The 22,100-nt window shown below is 46.8% G+C and overlaps 1 protein-coding gene across 1 annotated transcript; it reads right to left on the bottom strand.

Annotated features, from left to right (window-relative positions):
- Window positions 1–20,321: 20,321 nt before the first annotated feature.
- Window positions 20,322–21,523, bottom strand: LOC127342136 (receptor-like protein 2). Its single transcript, XM_051368070.2, has one exon. The coding sequence runs from the start codon at window positions 21,433–21,435 to the stop codon at window positions 20,632–20,634; it is 804 nt and encodes a 267-aa protein (XP_051224030.1). The 5' UTR covers window positions 21,436–21,523; the 3' UTR covers window positions 20,322–20,631.
- Between the last annotated feature and the right edge of the window lie 577 nt (window positions 21,524–22,100).

The raw sequence follows: 22,100 nt of genomic DNA, 5'->3' as shown, positions 1-22,100 counted from the left end.
TGTAGATGGGCTGCTGCCCAATAAGACAGCCCCTGTAGTCTACAATTTCTGAAATCTCAAGGCCCATCACGTTGTCAGCTTGGGACAGCCTTGGGGTACAAAATTTTGTCCCACATTGCTAGTTGGCAGAGAGTTGGAGTGGTATATAAGGGCTGCTGTTCTAGTCCTTCTAAGTGAGTGAGATTAGAAGGAGCCCTCGCGCACTCCTCCTCCTCCGCCCCGCCTCGGCTCGGCACGTCACGTCACGTCACGTCACGTCACGCATTTCGTGACTCGAGTTCGAGTTCGAGACACACTCAAGGAAGCCTAAATTTTTGCTTGGTGCACCAACTGTGTTGGGTACGTGTCGATCTGCATGTGCATGCTCGCCGCGTGTCCCTGGCTTCCTACGCGTGGCAACGCGGTCGGGCCGGCTCTCCTCCCAGGCTATACAAGGAGAACGATCAGATCTGGAAAACAGTGCTCTTAGATCTCTCTCTCTCGTGAAGTTCCTTTTGCTGAGCTACTTTCTAGTCTTCCCCATCCCGGCGACTGCGTGACAGCCGTCCGGGAGAGCAGGCCTCCGAAACTCCGTCCGTTGAGATCCTGCACCGGGAGACGGGCGATAAGGTTTTTGGGGAGCGTCTCAGCGCGACTGCTCGCTGCTGTTCGTCTTCTTCATCGACGGATCGACTCCTTCATCGACAGATCCGACTGCACCATGGGCGACATCAACAACTCCCATGGTGGTTCTGGTGCTGGTGCTGCTACTGGTGCGACCTTCCCGGTCGCGATGTACGTGCTTTTCCTCTCCTACCTTGCATTGCTACTTGTTCCATGTTCAGATCTGATGCATGTGCTTAGTCTGATGTGTGTGGTTAAGTATGCTTGTGCATCTGTAATGTTGCTTTCGGTAATTAAACTCACACGGAAATTGCCTAATAATCCAACAATCTAAAAACCTTATTTCCTTAGGCAATTTTCACCGTCTGGTTTTGCTGCTGCGCTCAAACCGAGCCCGTTTACGGGTTCTCATTTCAAGAGATGGCAGAATAAAACCCTCTTGTGGCTCACTTCTATGGGCGTGCACCGAGTTGCGGAAGGTACTCCCAGAGGTCCGCTTACTCCTGACGAGGATAAAGCGTTCGGGGATGCCACCGTAATCTTTGTGGGTGCCCTCCTAAGTGTGCTTGGAGATAAGTTGGTTGATTCTTATCTGCACATCCGAAATGGGAAGGAACTGTGGGATGCACTGGACGCTAAGTTTGGTGCTGCCGATGCCGGAGGTGAACTGTATGCTATGGAGCAGTTCAATGACTACAGAATGGTTGAGAACCGATCTGTAGTAGAACAAGCTCATGAGATACAGATCATGGCAAAGGAACTTGAGCTCCTCAAGTGTGTGCTACCGGACAAGTTTGTCGCGGGATGCATTGTCGCTAAGCTTCCGCTTTCATGGAGGAACTTTGCCACTTCCCTGAAACATCAGAGGCATGAGTTTTCTGTTGAGAATATCATGGGCTCTCTGGATGTTGAGGAGAAGGTGAGGGCAAAAGACAAACACACTAGAGGAACTGATGGACGTTCTGCTGCCAATATGGTACAGAAAAATGCCCACAAGTCCAAGGGAAAGAACAAGGGAGTCTCCCAGACTACCAACTTCAAGAAGAAGGGGAAAACGGAGAAGAAAGATCCTTGCTGGGTGTGTGGCGAGCCAGGCCATTGGGCTAATGGTTGTCCACAACGCAAAGGAAAGAAATGTCAGGCTGGACAGAACTCAAACTCTGTCAGCATGGTCATTGGCAACACAGAGGAAGGAACTACAGGGTATGGTAATATGTTACCTACCGTTCTTTCGGTGTTTCAGCCCACGGAATGGTGGGTTGATACAGGTGCCAATGTGCATGTGTGTGCTGACATCTCCATGTTTACCTCTTATTAGGCCCGAGGTTCCTCAGTAATGATGGGGAATGGGTTACATGCTACTGTTCGTGGTGTTGGCACGGTAGATCTGAAGTTTACTTCGGGAAAGATCGTGCAACTGAGGAACGTGTTGCATGTCCCTTCTATCAAGAAGAATCTCGTTAGTGGCTCCCGTCTTATGAAAGATGGGTTTAAGTTGGTGTTTGAGTCCAATAAAGTTGTACTGTCAAAGTATGGAACTTTTGTTGGAAAGGGATATGAATGTGAGGGAATGTTTCGCTTCTCTCTAGAAGACTTCTGTGATAATGTTGTGAACCATGTAAGCACTAGTGTTAATGAAACTAATGTTTGGCATTCACGACTTTGTCACGTTAATTTCGGTTATATGACGCGGCTTGCTGATATGAGTTTAATTCCGAAATTCACCTTTGTCAAAGGCTCTAAGTGCCATGCTTGTGTGCAAGCAAAGCAGCCTCGCAAGCCTCACAAGCCTGCGAAGGAAAGAAACTTGGAACCACTAGAGCTCATACATTCAGATCTATATGAGATGAATGGTGAGTTGACAAAAGGTGGAAAGAAATATTTCATGACTTTGATTGATGATTCCACTAGGTACTGTTATGTGTATCTACTGAAAACCAAAGATGAGGCTCTTGATTTCTTTAAAATCTATAAGGCTGAAGTTGAGAACCAACTTGAAAGAAAGATAAAAAGGGTTCGGTCCGATCGTGGTGGAAGAGTACTTTTCTAATGAGTTCAATTTATTCTGTGCGGAACATGGTATAATCCATGAGAGGACGCCTCCCAATTCCCCACAATCCAATGGGATTGCGGAAAGGAAAAACCGTACTCTAACAGATTTGGTTAACGCCATGTTAGATGTTTCGGGTTTATCCAAGGAATGGTTGGGGGAGGCTATATTGACTTCATGTCATGTCCTGAACCGTGTTCCAACCAAGAATAAAGAGATTACCCCTTATGAGGAATGGGAAAAGAAAAGACCAACACTCTCCTACCTACGAACTTGGGGTTGTTTGGCTAAAGTGAATTTGCCAATCACCAAAAAGCGAAAGCTTGGACCAAAAACCGTGGATTGTGTCTTTCTTGGCTATGCTGCCCATAGCATTGCTTATAGATTTCTTGTGGTGAAATCTGGAGTGGACGACCTGAATGTTGGCACCATCTTTGAATCAAGAGATGCTACATTCTTTGAGGACATATTCCCTATGAGAGATATGCATGGCATGTCTAGTTGGGAATCTGATCCGATACATGAAACTCCTATGGAGTCTGATGAGGAATCTGATAATGAGAGTTCAGATTCTGATGAAGATAACAATGAAGCTCCCACAAGGAGTAAGAGACAAAGGACTGCAAAGTCTTTTGGTAATGATTTCATTGTGTATCTTGTGGATGATACTCCCACCATCATTTCAGAAGCTCTTGCATCTCCTGATGCGGACTACTGGAAGGAAGCGGTTCAAAGAGAGATGGATTCCTTCTTGGCTAATGGAATGTGGGAGTTAACTGAGCGTCCTTATGGGTGCAAACCTGTAGGATGTAAATGGGTATTTAAGAAGAAGCTTCGAGCTGATGGTACTATTGAGAAGTACAAAGCTCGGCTTGTAGCCAAAGGCTATACGCAAAAGGAAGGCGAAGATTTCTTCGATACCTACTCACCTATGGCGAGATTGACCACCATTCGAGTACTACTGTCATTGGCTGCCTCACACGGTCTTCTCGTTCATCAAATGGACGTTAAGAAGGCTTTCCTAAATGGAGAGTTGGACGAGGAAATTTACATGGAACAACCTGATGGTTTCGTACTAGAAGGTCAAGAAAGAAAGGTGTGTAAATTAAAGAAATCTTTGTATGGTCTTAAACAAGCTCCCAAACAATGGCATGAGAAGTTTGAAAGAACTTTGACATCTGTGGGCTTCGTTGTCAATGAAGCTGACAAATGTGTGTACTACCGCCATGGTGGGGGTGAGGGAGTTGTCCTATGCTTGTATGTGGATGACATACTAATTTTTGGGACAAGTCTCAAAGTGATTGAGGAGGTAAAGACCTTCCTATCTCAGTGTTTCGAGATGAAAGATCTTGGAGAAGCTGATGTTATATTGAACATCAAGCTATTGAGAGATGAGAATAATGGGATTACACTTGTGCAATCTCATTATGTTGAGAAGGTGTTGAGCAGATTTGGCTATGCTGATTGCAAATCTTCTCTCACACCTTATGATCCTAGTGTCTTGCTTCGAAAGAATGAAAAGGCAACTAAAGATCAATTGAGATACTCTCAAATCATTGGTTCACTCATGTATTTAGCTTCCGCTATGAGGCCCGATATCTCGTTTGCCGTGTGCAAACTTAGCCGGTTTGTGGCCAACCCAGGAGATGATCATTGGCATGCTCTTGAGAGAGTGATGCGCTATCTAAAGGGACCATGAGTTATGGAATTCATTATACCGGGTATCCAAGAGGACATGAAGGGTATAGTGATTCCAATTGGATTTCTGATGCTAAAATGAAGGCCACAAGTGGATATGTTTTCACTCTTGGTGGTGGCGCTGTTTCCTGGAAGTCTTGCAAGCAGACCATCTTAACGAGGTCAACTATGGAAGCAGAACTCACAGCATTAGATACAGCTACTGTCGAAGCGGAATGGCTTCGTGAGCTCTTGATGGACTTGCCTATGGTTGAAAAACCAATACCGGCCATCCTTATGAACTATGATAATCAAACTGTGATTATTAAAGTGAAAAGTTCTAAGGATAATATGAAAAGTTCCAAACATATCAAGAGGAGATTGAAGTCTGTCAGAAAACTGAAGAACTCCGGAGTGATAGCATTGGATTATGTCCAAAGTGCTAAAAATCTGGCAGATCCTTTCACAAAAGGACTATCAAGAAACATGATAGACCTTGCATCGAGGGAGATGGGTTTGAGACCCACTTGAGTTGCCGAGGGGGTAACCCAACCTATGTAATCGGAAATTACGTGAACTAGGACCTGGGAAAACAAACCGGAGTAACTGAGTTGAGAGAAAATTTAATACTCCCACTCCGCTGCAGATGCAATTCTCTCATAGCTACTGTAAGGCAGGTTGACGATGTCTTAATGTGTTCTGAGCGGCTCTCGATAAGCGAAGACGTTGTCCTACAGGGCGATCTTTTGAAGAACACACCTATATGAGTGACACTACTGGTCATAGTGTGGGAGATTTGGGTGAATCTCTAGTAAGCTCATGAAGGGCCGAGGAGTATGACTTATAAGCTCCACCCGAGGGGAAGGCTATGGTAGCCTAGTACCGTGCCGGCATTGAGCGAAACTTGCTGCACAAAGACTGACAATTCAAGGCATAGTCCATTGTTCAGTTGTAGTCAAGCGTAGCACCTTGCCTAGGTGGAAGTTCAACTTAACAGTCTCCACTGAAGTGCAGGTATATTAAACAGTAAATGGAACTAATGTGTCATCTGATGTGCATATGAGATCTGGTGGGGGATTGTTAAATGTAGATGGGCTGCAGCCCAATAAGGCAGCCCATGTAGTCTACAATTCCTGAAATCTCAAGGCCATCACGTTGGCAGCTTGGGACAGTCTTGGGGGACAAAGTTTAGTCTCACATTGCTAGTTGGGAGAGAGTTGGAGTGGTATATAAGGGCTGCTGTTCTAGTCCTTCCAAGTGAGTGAGATTAGAAGGAGCCCTCGCGCACTCCTCCTCCTCCGCCCCGCCCCGCCTCGGCTCGGCTCGGCACGTCACGCACGCACATCGCGTTTTGTGACTCGAGTTCGAGTTTGATGATGTCGTGGCTTCCGAAGCTTCGGCTCCTAAGGCAGTCCCCGCGGCCCAGGTTTCGACAGCTTCCTCCCTTTCTAAGGGGAAAGATGTCCCTTCAACTGCTGCCGCCGCGCCTCCTTCTTCTGTAAGTCCTTTTTGATCACAACGCGAATTTCCTGGTGTGTACCTTGTTTAATGATTCTTCGTCAAATATCCTCTTCTCTTTAGGACCTGCGAGGCGTTATATCCTCTTTGGAGGCCTTCGCCTCCCAATTCACTTCTCTGGAGGCGGACAAGGTTCGGCTCCAAAAGGAAGTCAAATCTTGTTCTTCGAAGTTGGATGGCACGGTCAAGATAGCTGCTGAAGCTCGCCAAGAGGTCGACTCCCTGAAGGAGGAGCTGGGCAAGCTGAAGGAGAAGCTGAAAGAAGAGGAGGCATCCAGGCTGACTGCCGAAGCTCGGGCAGCCGAAAAGGATGAACTCCTTCGTCAATCTTCCTTGGCTTTGCTTGGTAATTTCTTTTATGTTCCACTATCGATTATCGCACTTGTAATTTCGATCTTTTGTCAGTGATCGTTTCTATTTAGATCTCTTGCAGAAGCTGCCGACATCCCCGCCAGCGCCTTGGACAGAATTCCAAACAACTCTCCGGCCAACGGCGTGTCGATGACTCTCGCCTCCCACCAGCTTACCTGAGAGCTCCTTGAAAAGGGAAAGGGTGCCATGGCAGTTGATCTTCCCCAAGATCAATCAAGACAAAACTCTGGGGCAGTTGATCGATGCCTTCGCGGTTGACACCAAGGAGGTTATCGAGGTATTCAAACGCACTTCGCGTACCTATGGTGCCCTCCTTGCCTTCCAACTTATGATGGGTCACGGCTTCAAGGCTGATATCGAAGAGATGTCCAAGGAGCTGCCGAAAGAGCAAGACGGGCGGTTCATTGATTTAAGCGTCTTCAAAGTGTCAGCCCTAAAATGTGCACGCCAGCTCCTTGAGCTGGTTTCATCAAGGAAGATGTCGGCTGGCCCCAGCTTGTCGACTTAAACCCAAGCCATTTGATCTTTGTAACAAACTTTTCTGTGAAACAATGTTCTGTCGCAAAACGTATGTTTGTAATAAACTCCGTGCTAGCAATGTTGCTAGTACACCCTTGTTATGATATTTTTACTTGCACTTCTCCCGATGGGAGTATCTTCTGATGCTGATGCGAAGCGATCCATCATGCTTTTAACACTTTTCCTTGCAGGTATTCCCAGTGCCTGCATTTTTTAGACGATCCTTCGGACGCTCTTTCTGAATATGATCGGATCCAACGTATGAAGGATCGGATCACGCAGTTGGAGAAGGACCTACGCAACACCTATGCCTTGGCCTCCATTATCAAGAAGAAGGGCGAGATTGCAGCCGACGTAGAGCGCTATGCTTTTACTGAACTGCATAAGGCCACTGAAAGTTTAAACTGTAAGTTCTCTGGTCCTTTGGTCTATTACTTGTTCATCAAAGTCGTATTGCCCGATCTTCTATTTGATTTCTCTGCTAGTCATAGCATTGAACCGTGCGGAAGAAAACAAGCGGATACACGAGCGTGTGCACGCATTGACCCAGCTGTCATCAGCCGAAGAAATTTTCTGGCGAGAACACTCGAAGGCTTCGGCTGTTGCACAATTTCAGGATCGGGTCCAACAAGTCCATCATTTCTTCGACAAGTGCTACAAAGCCCTGAGGGTAATTTGGAGGGCGATGTTCCCTTTAAACGCAGTCCCTCCCACGCTGTTGACTCTGATGTCTGAGTTTGGGAATACCAAGAAGATCCGGGACTTGGTTAGAGCTCAAGTTTTTGCCGGAGCCAGATTTACGCTTGCCCTTGTTCTTGCGCGTTATCCCTCAGCGAATCTGTTGTCTATTGCCAACGCGGTTGGTGACTTGGAGACGCTGTATCCGAAGGTGTTGTTGCCTGCCAACATAGTTGTCGACAAACTTGAGAAGGATTCGAAGGTACCTGAAGAAAAGGAAACTCCGCAAGGGTGATTCAGGGGTTAAGGTTTTGTAAATAGATATTTTGACTATTTCATCCAACTGTTTTGGATTGTTTTAGCCGAGGCTCTTCATTTGGTAGATACATGTAGATGTACTTTTACCGTATTAATGCCGTTGGCAAATTTTGAGGGAGCAAATCTTAATTGCCCGTTTAAATACATGTGTATTCGTTGGTCAGCAAATCATTTGAGTGATCAGCTCGTGTTGCAGGTTTTGCTAAACCTTTTGTATGCGCAACATTGCTTTCAACCGATATATATTTCGACAGCCACTCCCGAATATTTCGGGTGCAATGGTTCTGCCAATGAGCCCGTTGTTCTTTGATATTTCCATAAGTGAAATATCGAATGTGGGTTGTGTTTGTATGCATTTCCGAACTCTTGCTATTTACGGCGCTCGTAGAGGCATCTATAGCAGAGGGGAAAGATAATGTCCTTGTTTATTTTGCATCCTGTAGCACTCGTAGAGGCTTTTTTCGGAGCAGATCTTTTGCCGCACGCTATGCTGCACCGTTTCTTATCCAGGTGGCGTACACAGTGTGTTCGATGGTGCGGTATAGGTGCTCCGATTCACTGCAATGCTTTTCAAGGAATCGAAACTTAAGTTCTCATTAATAGTAAAACCACGAGACTAAAGGGCGAAAAAGGGAGAGCCCTGTTTAAAAAGAGAAGGAAAACTAAACACTAGTAGGTTGCTCAAGCAAGGAAGGGGTTCTTCTCATCTTTTGTCTTGTCCACCACGTTAGTGGTTCTCGAAGCGTCGTTGATTTCATCGGGGATCTGGGCAGCAATTGTCAGTGTCTTGCTGTCTCCTATGTCTTCTGTACCATCAGCTGCCGAAGATTTTGCTGCCGAAGCTTGAGCTGCAAGGGTCTGTGCTGCCGAAGCTTCAAGGGAAGGGTCGGCTGGCTTCTTCTTTGCTCCTCTAACGCGTTCTTCTTCCTTATTGTCGTGAGACGATGGCTTCGAAGGAAGATCAGTGATTTCCTGCCGCAGCCCAAACTTTGCAGCAATCCTCTGAAAATCTCGGTCACAATTATCCGAGCGTGAGAAACTTCCATAGACTGTAATGTTTGTCCCGTTGCTCCCAGGCATTTTCAACTTGAGGTATGCGTAGTGTGGTACAGCCATGAACTTGGCATAAGCTGGCCTCCCGAGTATGGCGTGATACTGCGACTCCCAGTTCACGACTTCGAACTCGATCTTTTCCTTCCTGAAGTTGTCTGGTTTGCCAAAGATGACGTTCAAGTAAACTTTGCCAAGAGAGTACGCCGGTGAAGTGGGGAGAATCCCATGAAAGCAGGTGTCCGATTCTTCCAGCATCCTCATGGTGATCCCCATACTATTGATTGTGTCGAGAAATATCAGATTTAGTCCACTTCCACCATCCATGAAGACTTTGCTCATCTTGAACCCCCCGACCTGCGCCTCGACTACTAGGGCAGCGTGTCCTGGTTTTGGTATGGTCATCGGGTGATCTACTCGGCTGAACGTAATGTGCTGAGATGACCACTCGACATACTCATGGATGTTCGCCATGATGCTTTCTGCCAGGTTGATTTCTCGAGTGAGCTTCTTCATTTCTCTTCTTGAAACACCTGTCCCGTGGATCATGCTCATCTGCCCTCGTGGTGGTGGAAATGCCTCGTTGGATTGATGAGGTTGAGCCTGCTGGACTTGGTACTGCGATGGAGGTGGTGGTGGCTGCTGGCCTGCCTGCTGGATGAGTTTGTGCATGTCAATGAACTGTCGACAGTCCCTGAGCAAGTGGCTTGACTTTATTTTGCCGTCCTTAGAATCAGTATACGAGTGCAAGTAACAGGGAGCGTTGATCTGCTCGGCGTAGGGTAGTTCGGGTGCCCTCTGTGGTCGTGGTTTGTAATTACCACGGTTCCCAGAGTTGCTCCAATTACCGTCCTGCCGATCGTCTCGTCTGTCGTCATACCGATCGTCCTGCCGATCAGAATATCCTGCAGCTACCAGGTTACTGTCGTCATAGCTGCGGTTTTTCCTCTTCTTGTGGCGATCCCTTCGTCCACCCGAGTCATGCTTCGGCTGGTCGTCGTCTTCGTCGTCACTGCGTTGTCGCGGCTTTCGTACGTTGTCCTCGCCATCAGCCCAGCTGTTAGCGATTTCCATTAACTTGGTTATGGTTTTTGGCTTTTTGTGCCCGAGTTCTTCTATGTAGCTTTCACGTCGGATGCCATCGCTGAAGGCGACGATTGCTCTGTCAACAGATACATCTTCGGCAGCGTTTAGGAGCTTGGTGAATCTCCCGATGTATGCGCGCATCGATTCCTTCTGTTTTTGCTGGCAATGCCGCAGCTCTTCAATCCCGACGGGCCTTTTGTATGTTGCTTGGAAATTAGCAACAAAAGCCTCTACTAGGTCGTCCCATGATTTGATGGAACCCTTCGGCAGACCCCTTAACCAGGCTCGTGCTGAATCCTTTAGGTAAAGCTGCAAGCATTACATTGCTGCTATCTGATTCCCCTTCTGCAGAATCACAGTCTGCAAGTAGTCGTCTATCCAGGACCTCGGCTCCTGCTGCCCATCGTATTTGGCGGCGTCAGTAGGGGTGGGTTTGAACTTTCTGGGTGGCATCGCCTCGTGGATTTTGTAGCTTAAACAGTCGGCTCCCCTGAGTTCGCCGTCGTTCTCCTGACTCTCATCCGAAGAATCGCTGTCATACTCCTCTCTGGCGGCGCGTCGTCGCCTTGCTTTGTCGATCCTGCTCTGGGTGATTTCATCCCGAGCATCTCTCGCATGGTGCTTTGAGCCACTAGCTTGTAACGCGGTCTTTTCCTTCCGTGGAACTAGGTTATCTCCCAATATCGCGAGACTTTCTAGGGCACCTCGGTGAGGTTGAGCCATAGAACCTTCAGGGCTCTGATTGATGAGGTATGCGGCGAGATTGGCGGTTGCTCCCACGACGGTTTTTGGCCGTGGCATGCCCGCGGTGTCCGTGGTCATGAAGGACTTGGTTAGATTCGACGTTATTTCTCTAGCGCCATCTTCCGAGAGCCTGGATAGCCTTGAACGGTGCTTGCCTGCCCCTTGAGTGCTTCGAGAGGCACTGCCTCGTGAGCCTCTCCATCATTCACTAGATTGGTCCGCAGCCGATAGGCGACTCTCGTGGGTGGCTTGTTCTTTTGATAGGCGCTCCCGATTTTTCTCCAGTATGGAGCGATAAGCGTTGAGGGTTCCAACCGTGGCTCCTGCAGGGAGCGGTGTGTCGTTTAGCACGGCTGCCCTGGCTGCTGCCCACTCCTCTTCTGCGATGGTATGGTCGCTGTTGTCGTTGCTGGCGTTGTTCGCGAAACTAGCTCGCCTGCTGGAGCGGGGGGTGCGATCCCCGTCTCCTCTGTTAGCAACATAAACTTGGTGGTGCGCCGCTCCTCGGGTGAGACCTTGGATGGTGCTGTCGACACTGTCCTCTCCCGATGAATACTGGGCGTTGCAGATGAACGGTGTGTCGCTCGACCCTAGCCCGTGTCTGGTATCGCAGTTCAAGCAGTAGTATGAGGTTAGCTCCGAAGATGCGGGGTTGTCGGACCCGACCGACATGGAAGACGCTGAACGGGGAGCCGAGGACGCGGGCGAACTCGTCGGGCTTGTTCGACCAGCCGAAAGGTCGAGTGACGATGACGCGCTCGGACTCGTAGATACGGAAGTGGGGGATTCCAGCAGCCGAAGGATTCCCTCTGAATTGACGTTGTAGTGGACGCTCCCGAAGGTCATCTCCATGTTGCCTTGTAGATCGGAGAAGGTCGAGCGAGATGAGTCGCTGTGCGGGGTGAATTCGTAGGAGCCGAAGCGGATCGGGCTTCCCAGACTTGGTGATGATAGTGTCGATGAAGCTGCTGATGACATGACGGGTTCTGCCGGCGTCCGATCTTGTGCCGACAGGGTTCCCACAGACGGCGCCAATTGTCGAGGGTACTCCTCGGCAATGCCCTCCGATTGGGGCTTAGGGTTGATGGAATCCTGCAAGCTGACACGAGACATCGGTTCACAGACAAGCGGGGAGAGCGATTTACGCAGGTTCGGGACCCTCGATGAGGTAAAACCCTTACGTCCTGCCTGTTTGTTCTTGATTATAATGATATTGGGTTACAATGGGGTGTCGAATAGTTCGGCTGAGCGAGAGGCTAAGTGCTGCGGCGACCTAGCTCTAGATTTTTGGTGGCTAAACTGCTAAGATTGATTGTCCCTCGGCAGCCCCTCTCCTGGCCTTTATATAGGAGGCCAGGTCTCAAGAGGTCTAACCGAGTACGACTAGGTTTATAGTAGTTTTAAATATAATCTTTCCTTGTTCGGCTGCTTCCTTGTCTTGCCCGCCAAGGAATCTTCTGGTGCGCATCCAGGCGGCCCATCTTGCCTCCAATTACTTTCATGGGCCTCCAACTAGTTAATACAGGATAGGACAATGTCGGTTAACCGAAGGGTAATGCCCACGTCAGCTAGCTCGCCCCGCCAGATCCTGCGTCTCCGTTTTGTGCATCACCAGCAAGAAGCAGCTCCCAAGGTAGATGCACAACACCCTCTTCCTGCTATTAATTTGTGGTCAGTAGTTCTCCATCCTGCAAAACATGAAAATCATATGAAATATTTTACTCGATGGACATTTTATCGAACACCTATAACGCATAGGTGGTCAAAGAAAATGCTCTGGCTATACATAGCAATCTGAAAACAAAAAACCGGAATTAGCAAATATATGTCAACAAAAAATTCTCCAAACCTTAGGAATTGAATTATGGTAAATACAAAACACCAAAAATAGCAGAAATTATACTGAATCATAGAGAATATTTAGAGAGGAGGAAGTGTTGGATTGGTTGATGTGTAAGAAGTAATAGAGGGCGTGGGAGTGGGGAGACTTGAGATTGCTTTGCTGTTGGATGCTTCCGTCCTATCCTATCCCATATGAAGCGATAGAAATCAACGACGACTGGAATGCTTATTGCCCTCGTTGAACTGGATCCCCAAATACGCATGATGTGAGAGGATATAACCATGTCAACGCAGAAGGGTGAGAGTGATCTGAAAGGACCGATGATATCTGATGGAGCAAGACTAAAGACAGGACATTGTGGTAGTAGAAGAGGCGCTGACTGCTCGCCTACGTTTCAAATGAAGAAGTCAAAGTGGACAGGGAGGAAACGGAGCGGGCGGGAATAAAAGATGAGAAGTCGATGAGTACATGTGGAACATTTTTTTTAACGGGAGCCTGTAGGCCCTATCCACGGGCTACCCTAGCTAGCGATCGTTTGCTTAAATCAAATTGAGCGATCGGTTTAGGACATGATTTTTTTTCCATTTTAGGAACGTTTTGGACTGTAGTGTATCCTATTTCAGGAAAGTTCTGCATGCATGTAGAAGGGAACAAATCTGATGACGTAAGCGAGAATCTTTCTGAATTTGAAAATTCAAAACGTTTTATCTCACAAACGACAACTCCGATTTAAGATCTGTTTTCACCTAAGAGTCGGTCTCGTCAAGATCTTCAAAACTAGCACCCATGTTTATATGTTTCGATAAACTTTTTTTCGGGCTAAAAGTTATCAACCCTCTCTATCTGAATAATCAACCCTTTCGTACTTGAGTGATCAACGGTGAATATATAAAATTATCAATCTGGTGTAGGCTATTGAGGGAAAGTTCTGCATGCATGCACAAATAGACGAATCTGCTGATGTCAGCGGAATCTTTTCCGAATTTGAAAATTCAAAACGTTTTATCTCACAAACGACAACTCCAAATTAAGATCTGTTTTCACCTATGAGTCGGTCTCGACGAGATCTTCAAAACTAGCACCCATGTTGATATGTTTCGAGAAACTTTTTTTCTGGCTAAAAGTTATCAACCCTCTCTATCTGAATAATCAATCCCTCCGTACTTGAGTGATCAACGGTAAATGTATAAAATTATCAATCTGGTGTAGGCTATTGAGGGAAAGTTCTGCATGCATGCACAAATAGACGAATCTGCTGATGTCAACGAATCTTTTCCAAATTTGTAAATTCAAAACGTTTTAACTTTCAAACGACAACTCCAAATTAAGATTCTCTTTCACCAATAAATCCGTCTCGACGAGATCTTCAAAACTAGCACCCATGTTGATATGTTTCGAGAAACTTTTTTTCTGGCTAAAAGTTATCAATCCTCTTTATCTGAATAATCAACCCCTCCGTACTTGACTGATCAACGGTGAATGTATAAAATTATCAACCTGGTACAGGCTATTGAGGAAAAGTTCTGCATGCATGCACAAAAAGACGAATCTGCTGATGTCAGCGAAATCTTTTCCAAATTTGAAAATTCAAAACGTTTTATCTCACAAACGACAACTTCAAATTAAGATTCGCTTTCACCTATGTGTCGGTCTCGACGAGATCTTCAAAACTAGCACCCATGTTGATATATTTTGAGAAACTTTTTTTCGGGCTAAAAGTTATCAACCCTCTCTATCTAAATAATCAACCCCTCCGTACTTGAGTGATCAACGGTAAATGTATAAAATTATCAACCTGGTGCAGACTATTGAGGGAAAGTTCTGCATGCATGCACAAATAGACGAATCTGCTGATGTCAGCGGAATCTTTTCCAAATTTGTAAATTCAAAATGTTTTAACTTTCAAACGACAACTCCAAATTAAGATTCGCTTTCACCAATAAATTCGTCTCGACGAGATCTTCAAAACTAGCACCCATGTTGATATGTTTCGAGAAACTTTTTTTCGGGCTAAAAGTTATCAACCCTCTGTGTTTGAATAATCAACCCCTCCGTATTTAATTGATCAACGGTGAATGTATAAAATTATCAACCCAAAGTTAATTTTATTTTAAACATTTTAGCGAATCTTTTTTAGTTTAGAAGCTATCAATCCGGTGTCTTGTTATTTACCCATAGTAAATATAAATAACTATCAACCCTAAAAATCTAACTTCATTTCAAATATTTTGGCGATTTTTTTAGTTTACAAGTTATCAACTCGGTGCCCCGTTATTTATCAATGGTAATTATAAAAAACTACCAACCCTAAAAAGTATTTCATTTAGAATATTTTAGCGAACATTTTTTTATTTTACAAGCTATCAACCTGGTGCCTCGTTATTTGTCAACGATAAATATAAATAAATAATAATCCTAAAAGTATTTCATTTAGAATATTTTAGCGACTCTCTTTTAGTTTAGAAGCTATCAACCCGGTGACCCGCTATTTATCAATGGTAAATATAAATAAATATCAACCCTAAAAAATTAATTTAATTTAAAATATGTACCAACTCTTTTTTGGTTTACAAGTTATCAACCCGGTGCCCCGTTATTTATCAACGGTAAATATAAATACCTAGCAACCCTAAAAATAATTTTCATTTAGAAATATTTTAGCAACTTTTGTTAGCTTACAACTTAAAACAGTACTTAATTTGAGTAGCAAGTGGTAGTTCATTTGAGTTGCAAGTGGATCTTCCCACCCGTTATTTTCCCCCTTAAAAACCACTGGCCCGAAAAAGGGAATTGCAAAAGGATCCAATTAAATATGAATTACCGTACGAAAATAAAACCCAAAAGGGAATTGCAAAAAGAGAATTGAGAGTTTGCCACGTGCTGAAAAAAAGAGTGAGATGCTATGTGTATGCATGCAACAACTTATGAAAGAGTGCTCAAAAGTTGACTCATTAAATGCAAATCCATGAGATGCTCGGTGCATGTGCATGCATATAGTGTGAACGCTCTTGGTTGCATGCAACTTGCAAAGTAGTAATACAAGCTGTTAGTGTGAACACATGTGAACGCAATTAAAACACTACGTGATAAAAAGGGAATTGAGTCGCGCTTTCGCGCGAGCGCTCCACGCCGACAAAAACTGATCGCTCGAGCGAGCGATTGCTAGGGAGGGGATTCGCCTATCCACGCACGAACTTTGGGACTGACTGGGCATGTCACGGTTGGACGGCATAATGGATGGATGGAGATAAAAATCCTACGGCTCAGATTAGCTGATGATGTGGATATGCTGCATGTTAGGATAGACACACTAAATGATCTTCTAGTGGGGTTTTGCTTTGTAAGATATATAGATTAGAAATAGGATTTTAGTTTAGTATAAGATTTTAGTGTAGTATAAATTAGAAATAGGATTTTAGTTTTGAAAACGTAGTTTATGATTCGGATATGTTAAAAGTAGGCCCATATAGCAAAAATAAGATAATGTGCTGCAAGGAAAATTTAAGTAAAAGTGGTGAAATAAATTATTTTTTTGCACTTTAATTCTTTATGATGAAGTAATATTGTTATACTACTATTGTAAAAAATTCATGTTCACTTGCATGAATATTTTATTTTCTCGCTATGCAGGCGATGCTTCGAGGTGGACACGGGGGGTGGCGTCGCGGGGGTGTTTGACGGGGCATCCCGGATATTCTTCGACGATTCTCTCACGCGTCTAGGGTATATCAGCGTGGGAAAACACGGCTCCCCTCGCTGAAGGAGTGGCCCTACAGCCATGTTGTTCAAGAGCCCGCTGGAAGGAGGTACATGTTAATTTTGGCATTTCGTTATCGTATTTTTGTCATTATCAAAATTATTATCACATACATATTGATGTTGTCGTTTCGTGGTGCAGTTCGTTCAAGTTTGAAGACCCATCGCAGAGGCCGCCACGTGGGTACGCGAACATCCTTGGGGGCCTACTTAGAAGGTATTTCCCTGGGCTAGTCGATCTACCTACTGGTGGCCGCGACGTAGCTTGGAGGTGGGCGCACTACAGGCTCGCGCCAGATCCTCTTGGCCGTGGTAGCATGCAGGACGTGGTTGTTGGCAAATTCTGGGTACGTGACTTTTGACTTCTTACCATTCATACAGTCTCCTTGGTTGACAGTACGTGCACTAATGCCCCTTGTTTTACCTATGTGTATGGTTGCAGAGATACTTCCGGAAGGCCGAGGGTAAGGAAAATGCGTGCGATGATGTCCTACACCAGATGTCAAGGACGAGGGTGACTGGCATGCACTACGAGGCACGTATTCAGTGCGTCCGCAACTGGCACGCCGACCACTTCGTCCATATGACTAAGGAGGACGCTCGCGACACGCTCATGTAGCCGTGGCAGTACCTGCAGGTATTTTCATTTTTGTGTTATTGATTTCTTTATCGCCATATAGTTTATTTTACCATAACGGGTTTATCTTGTATGTAGAACCCTCCTCAGTACGTCGGCAACGACGAGAAGTGCTTTCTGGCGATGGTCATGTGGTGGACATGCCCCAGTACCTCAAGAAGCACGAGGAGGGCAAAAAGAAGCGGGCAGAGATGCGAGGTGGATCACATATCCAAGGCAGCATCCCCATCTCTCTTCACCTGCAGAACGAGGTGAGCAAATTAATGGTTCCTTCATTCTTTGAATTCACGTTATATATTGTTAACTCCGCAAGGGTGTGCCACTTCACTTAATTACATGTTCTCTTTTGCAGGAAGTCGGGACAGGAGTGAAGCCTAACATCTTTGCCGTGCTAAAGAAGATGAAGCAAATGAAGGCGTCGCATCCTGAGACGGGGTCCTTGTGGGTTAACCCGCAATCCGAGACCCAGTGTAAGTCCTATGTCTCCAAGTTCAAGCAGAAGCACGGCGAGAGCTCCAACCCAGAGGCCGAGGACTTTGATGCTGAGGTTGCGGTGCTTGCGGGAGAAGGCATGAAGCATGGCCGCCTATGGCTTGGTGACGGGTGCGTCGACCCAGCGACTATTCCATCTCTCCGCCAGATCCATCGTGGTCGTAAGAGCGGCCAGCCTCAGGTAGAGACCCGGCCACGGGCTTCAGATCTAGCCGTCAAGCGGTTACGGGTATGTTCTTCCTAGGGCCTCTACATTTCCTTTACATGCTTTCCATTGAAATGTTAATGACATCGCGGCAACACAACGTAGGCGGAGATGGCAGCGAAGGAGCAGGAGGCCCAGGAGCAAAGGTCGCAGATAGAGCAGCTGATTCTGGACTACCAGCAGCAGCAGGCACAGATGATGCAGCAGATGCAACAGCAGCATCAGATGATCCAGACGCACCAGGCACAGATGAACTGGCTGATGAGCCAGACCAGTCTGTCTTCTCCACCGGGGAGTCTTCCTCTTCCTCCTTACTCCTTGCCGTGGATGCCGCCACCGTCCACTCAGAGCCCGGTGACCACACTTACACCGTGAACAACACGAACATCATCCGGAACCTGATCCCCGGTGAGTCCTCCTACACTCTTGTGCCCAACCCGCTTCTTGTACTTGTTCAAGTGTTCAATATGCAAATGCAAATGCTAATTCCATCAACCTTGTAGGAAGAGGACAAGGCAATGACGATAATGCCGACGGAAGCAATGGAGGAGGACAAGGTTGATGCCATGGTCGTTGTGCACTTGTCTTTGTTGTAATGGATTGTATGGACTTGTAATGGATTGTAATAATGGACATTATTGTTATTTAACTTGTGTGGATGGACTATGGACTCTATGTAATGCATTGTATGCATGAATATGTGCGTTTGATGTATTTGTGGTGTTCCCATAGTGTTTGGTGATGATATGTTGAAGATTATATGTTGTATATGCTCTATTGTCAATTGCTATTTTTGAAATGCAGGGAATATGCAAAAAAACAGCAAAAAAAATGACAAAAAACAGGGTCCTTATGCACACAGCAAAGGAATTTTGGTCACTTTGCCACGTGGCGGCAGGCTGTAGACCTGAGAAGTTCCTGGGGAGTGACTGGAGGGGCCTTTGCCGTGCGTGCTGGCGCACAGCAAAGCCAGCCGCACGGCGCAGAGCTGCCGCACGGCAACGCTGGCCAGCACGGCAACGAGCAGGCCGCACGGAAACGCTGGCTCGCACGGCAACGTTGGCCCGCACGGCAGACCCTAGCCTGCACGGCAAACACTAGCGCGCACGGCAACGGCCTTTGCCGTGTAAATGTTCGATGCGCACGGCAACGTCCCCGCTGCCGTCGGAGGCTTTGCCGGGCGGTCTTTGCCGTCCGTTCGTGCACGGCAACGCCTTTACCGGGCGTACAGGGTCCTTTGCCGTGCGATTGACCAGTTTTCCCGTAGTGGCGCTCGTAATTCGTCAAGAGTATCGTGGTCTTTTTTTAGCACGGTACAAGCATCGTGGCCTTCTTTTCACAGGCTTAACAATGAGGAGCTTTTTATTTATTGGATTTTTATTTAACGAGTTGATCTCTATAACATTCGTTTACATTGTTGAAGCATTATAAAAGTTACACAAAAATTATTGCTAACTTAATCAACGGTCATGAAAAATTAGATTAGACGGAACCGAGATTCAATTTGAGAAATGATGACCGTGTCCTGGGCCAATTTCTACATGAAACTGGGTGGCAGAGTCAACGAATGGAGGCAGTTTGGGCTAACAAAGAACTTTTTACCCGTCTAAATGGAAGTCAAGACTTTTTTGAATATACATCTAACGGTGGACGATGATTTTCGTGGGGTTGTCGTAGAAATTGGGCCGGTGACACAGTCGTCGTCCTATCTATTCCACCCACAGTAAAGAAAAAGAGAATTCTCCCCCAATTTAGAAATGAAGAGTTTGTCACCACTACTGTAACCATCTGCAACATGTGTATTCTCCCAGTGGAACCCTGCCTCAGATCATCGGAGACGGCAACTCCTTCGAGTTGCATATCACGCTCCTGCAACCCCTTAGGCCTTGTTTGGTAATAGTGTTTCAGTGGGGATTAGTGGGGATAATACTCTAGAGTATTGGGTGAATCACTGCTGTCACCCAATCCCCACAAAACCCCATCCCCAATCCACTAGGTAGGGGTAGAGTATTGGGGATTGAAAAAATTACACTAAAAATTTGGGGAAAAGTGGGGAAAAGTGGGGATAAGTGGGGATTAAACTCTCTCATACTCTAGCACCAAACATGCATTGGAGATAAGTGGGGATTTAAAATTTGGAGCGGATTATCCCCACTAATCCCTACTATAACTCTAGTACCAAACAAGGCCTTAGTGCGGCAACGAGACCAACTGCGAGAGAAGCGCTGGCCTAAGTGACACCTCTCACGACCTAGGAGGTCGTCCCCAGTTAAGCCGCCGCTGGCTACACATATGGCTTGGAGCCCCTCTAGTGCCAACGTTGACTCCAGCGGCTCCGAAATTCTTCAGTTGTGGCTTCTGTTGTGGCCTGTGAATCTTCTGCTAGGGAGAGGTGGTAGAAAAGGAACAAGAGAAGATTCATCGTGCTAGGTGCTCCCGGTCCCCAACATATGTCAGCTACAATTTATTTTGGACTTCAGTTTTCTGATATTTAGACATGGAGCCTAATATTGGTGTAGACTGCAGAGACATGGCAAAATTCTGCAGAACATTTTTTTTTTGTCAAAAGTAACACAATCAGCATAAGTGTAGTAGCAATCTACAACTGTAGAGTAGTTTATTATGTTTCCTTTTTTAGATCTATGTGTTTTGGTGTCATCCTCCAGAATTCTGCAAGTGTCATCGATTATATTTTGCCAAATTTGTACAAAAGCAAACACACTTGGTGTACATCATCTGCAAACCGTGGTAGTCATTCAGGACGACATGTATGTAAGATATTGAAGGGAAATTCTTATTCAGAGTAGGAAAAGCTAGGATGCCACATCCCCATGAGGTTACATAACACGATCGATTGACCCCACTAATTAAGCTAGTGACTGTGGGGGCTACACTGAACTTAGACAAGCTAGGAGCTAAGCTCCGTTACAGAAGAAGGAAACGACGGTACACTTATACTAGATCATTAACCTCATACAGGACACAGAAGATTGACCCCACCAAGTGCTTGTGAGGTACACCGAATTAAGTAGGACAAGGGGGTGACCGGAGCTCCGATGGGAACAATACGTACGCTTACAGACTTAACCCCCTGTCACGACCTTGTTGCTCCCAGATACGGTATGGTAGCTCCCAGACACGGTATTGTTGCTCCCAGATACCGTATTGTGGTTCCCGGACACGGTACAGAAGCTCCCCGACACATTATTGTCATGCCCGGAGACAACATTGTTGTTCTCGGACACGACATGGTTGCTCCCACGCACGACGTGGTTGCTCCCAGCCACAACATTGTCACACCCTCTTACGATGGTGTTGTTGCTTCCGGACACGGTGTTGTTGCTCCCGCACATGACAATGTTGTCGTTCCCGGAGAGAACGTTGGTGTTTCCTGACACGACGGTATTGTTGGTGCCGGTTATCGTGTTTGGTTCTTCGTCGAGGGTTCTGCGGCTACGCTCCTCCACATACAATAATGGCATGTCAGTGAAAGGCGTAGCAAATGAGCGAGCGGCGGTGGCGAGGCCCTCGAGTCGTATCTGCAGACTCTCGGGTACCTCGCCAACCAACGAGTTGCCGGAGAGATCCAGGAAGGAAAGGTGGTCGAGCTCCGCCAAGGGTGCTCCTGGGATGAGCCCCGCAAGGCCGCGGCCGGGGAGCCGCAACGCCGTGACGCGGCCGCTTGCGGCGTCGCAGCCCACACCTTCCCAGCCGCAGCACGAGGCGCCGGACCACGCGGCGCGGAGGGGGACGCCACCGCCGGTGAGGTTCCCGGCGAAGGCCCGCAGCGCGTGGAGGTCGTCGGGGTGGCACGGCGTAGTGTCGCTGCTCGCCGCCGGCGAAAAGAGGAACGCCAGGAAGAGCAGCAGCAGGCAGCACTTCGCCATGGATTCAGCTGTGGTATGCTACAGCTCAGCAAGAGCCCTTTTGTTTTGGAATGCAAGTGATTCGCAAGTGTTGGTTGTTGAAAATTGCATGGGTGGTGCATCCTACTTATAGTGGCTGAGTACTAGCTAGAGTCCGTGGTGGTGCAGTACGTGTCCGCGCGTGGCTCAAACTGCTTGCTTGCGTGTGTTTGTAAGCATAAGCAGTACTAGTCCGTGACTCAAATTTGGTTTTTGTTGTCATCAGTAGACAGAAATTCGTCGGTGGCATGCATTCAAGATGCTGTCAATTCAGAAATCCCTCCCGTGAGAAGAGACTGCCGGCTGGCCGTATGCAGCACAGAGACGAGTCGTGTCGCCCATGCCTAGGCATAGTAATAGGATTGAGACAGGATATTCCACTCTTATTGGGCTCCTCGTGTACTATTTTATGTACTCGCTCAACCGGTAGCAATTATCGTAGAAACGAAATGAACTATCTGCCCACCCCAGTACACTATACTGTCTACGACTACGACAGCCTAAGACATAAACTCTACTGTTTAGGGTGTGCCGAACTCTATTGTTTGGAAGCTCACCGCGAATGGGACTTACTCTTGCTCGTCGGCCTAGCTACAAGGCTCAATTCGCCGGTACCATCCGCTCTTCCTTGGAGTTGGTCGTTTGGA

Source organism: Lolium perenne, chromosome 1, assembly GCF_019359855.2.
Source record: "Lolium perenne isolate Kyuss_39 chromosome 1, Kyuss_2.0, whole genome shotgun sequence".
NCBI classification, from domain to species: domain Eukaryota; kingdom Viridiplantae; phylum Streptophyta; class Magnoliopsida; order Poales; family Poaceae; genus Lolium; species Lolium perenne.
This window is presented reverse-complemented; position numbering and strand designations above follow the sequence as displayed.

Excerpts from the sequence above, each read along its gene's own strand:
- LOC127342136 (XM_051368070.2), bottom strand. The coding sequence starts at position 21,435 with ATGGCGAAGTGCTGCCTGCTGCTGCTCTTCCTGGCGTTCCTCTTTTCG.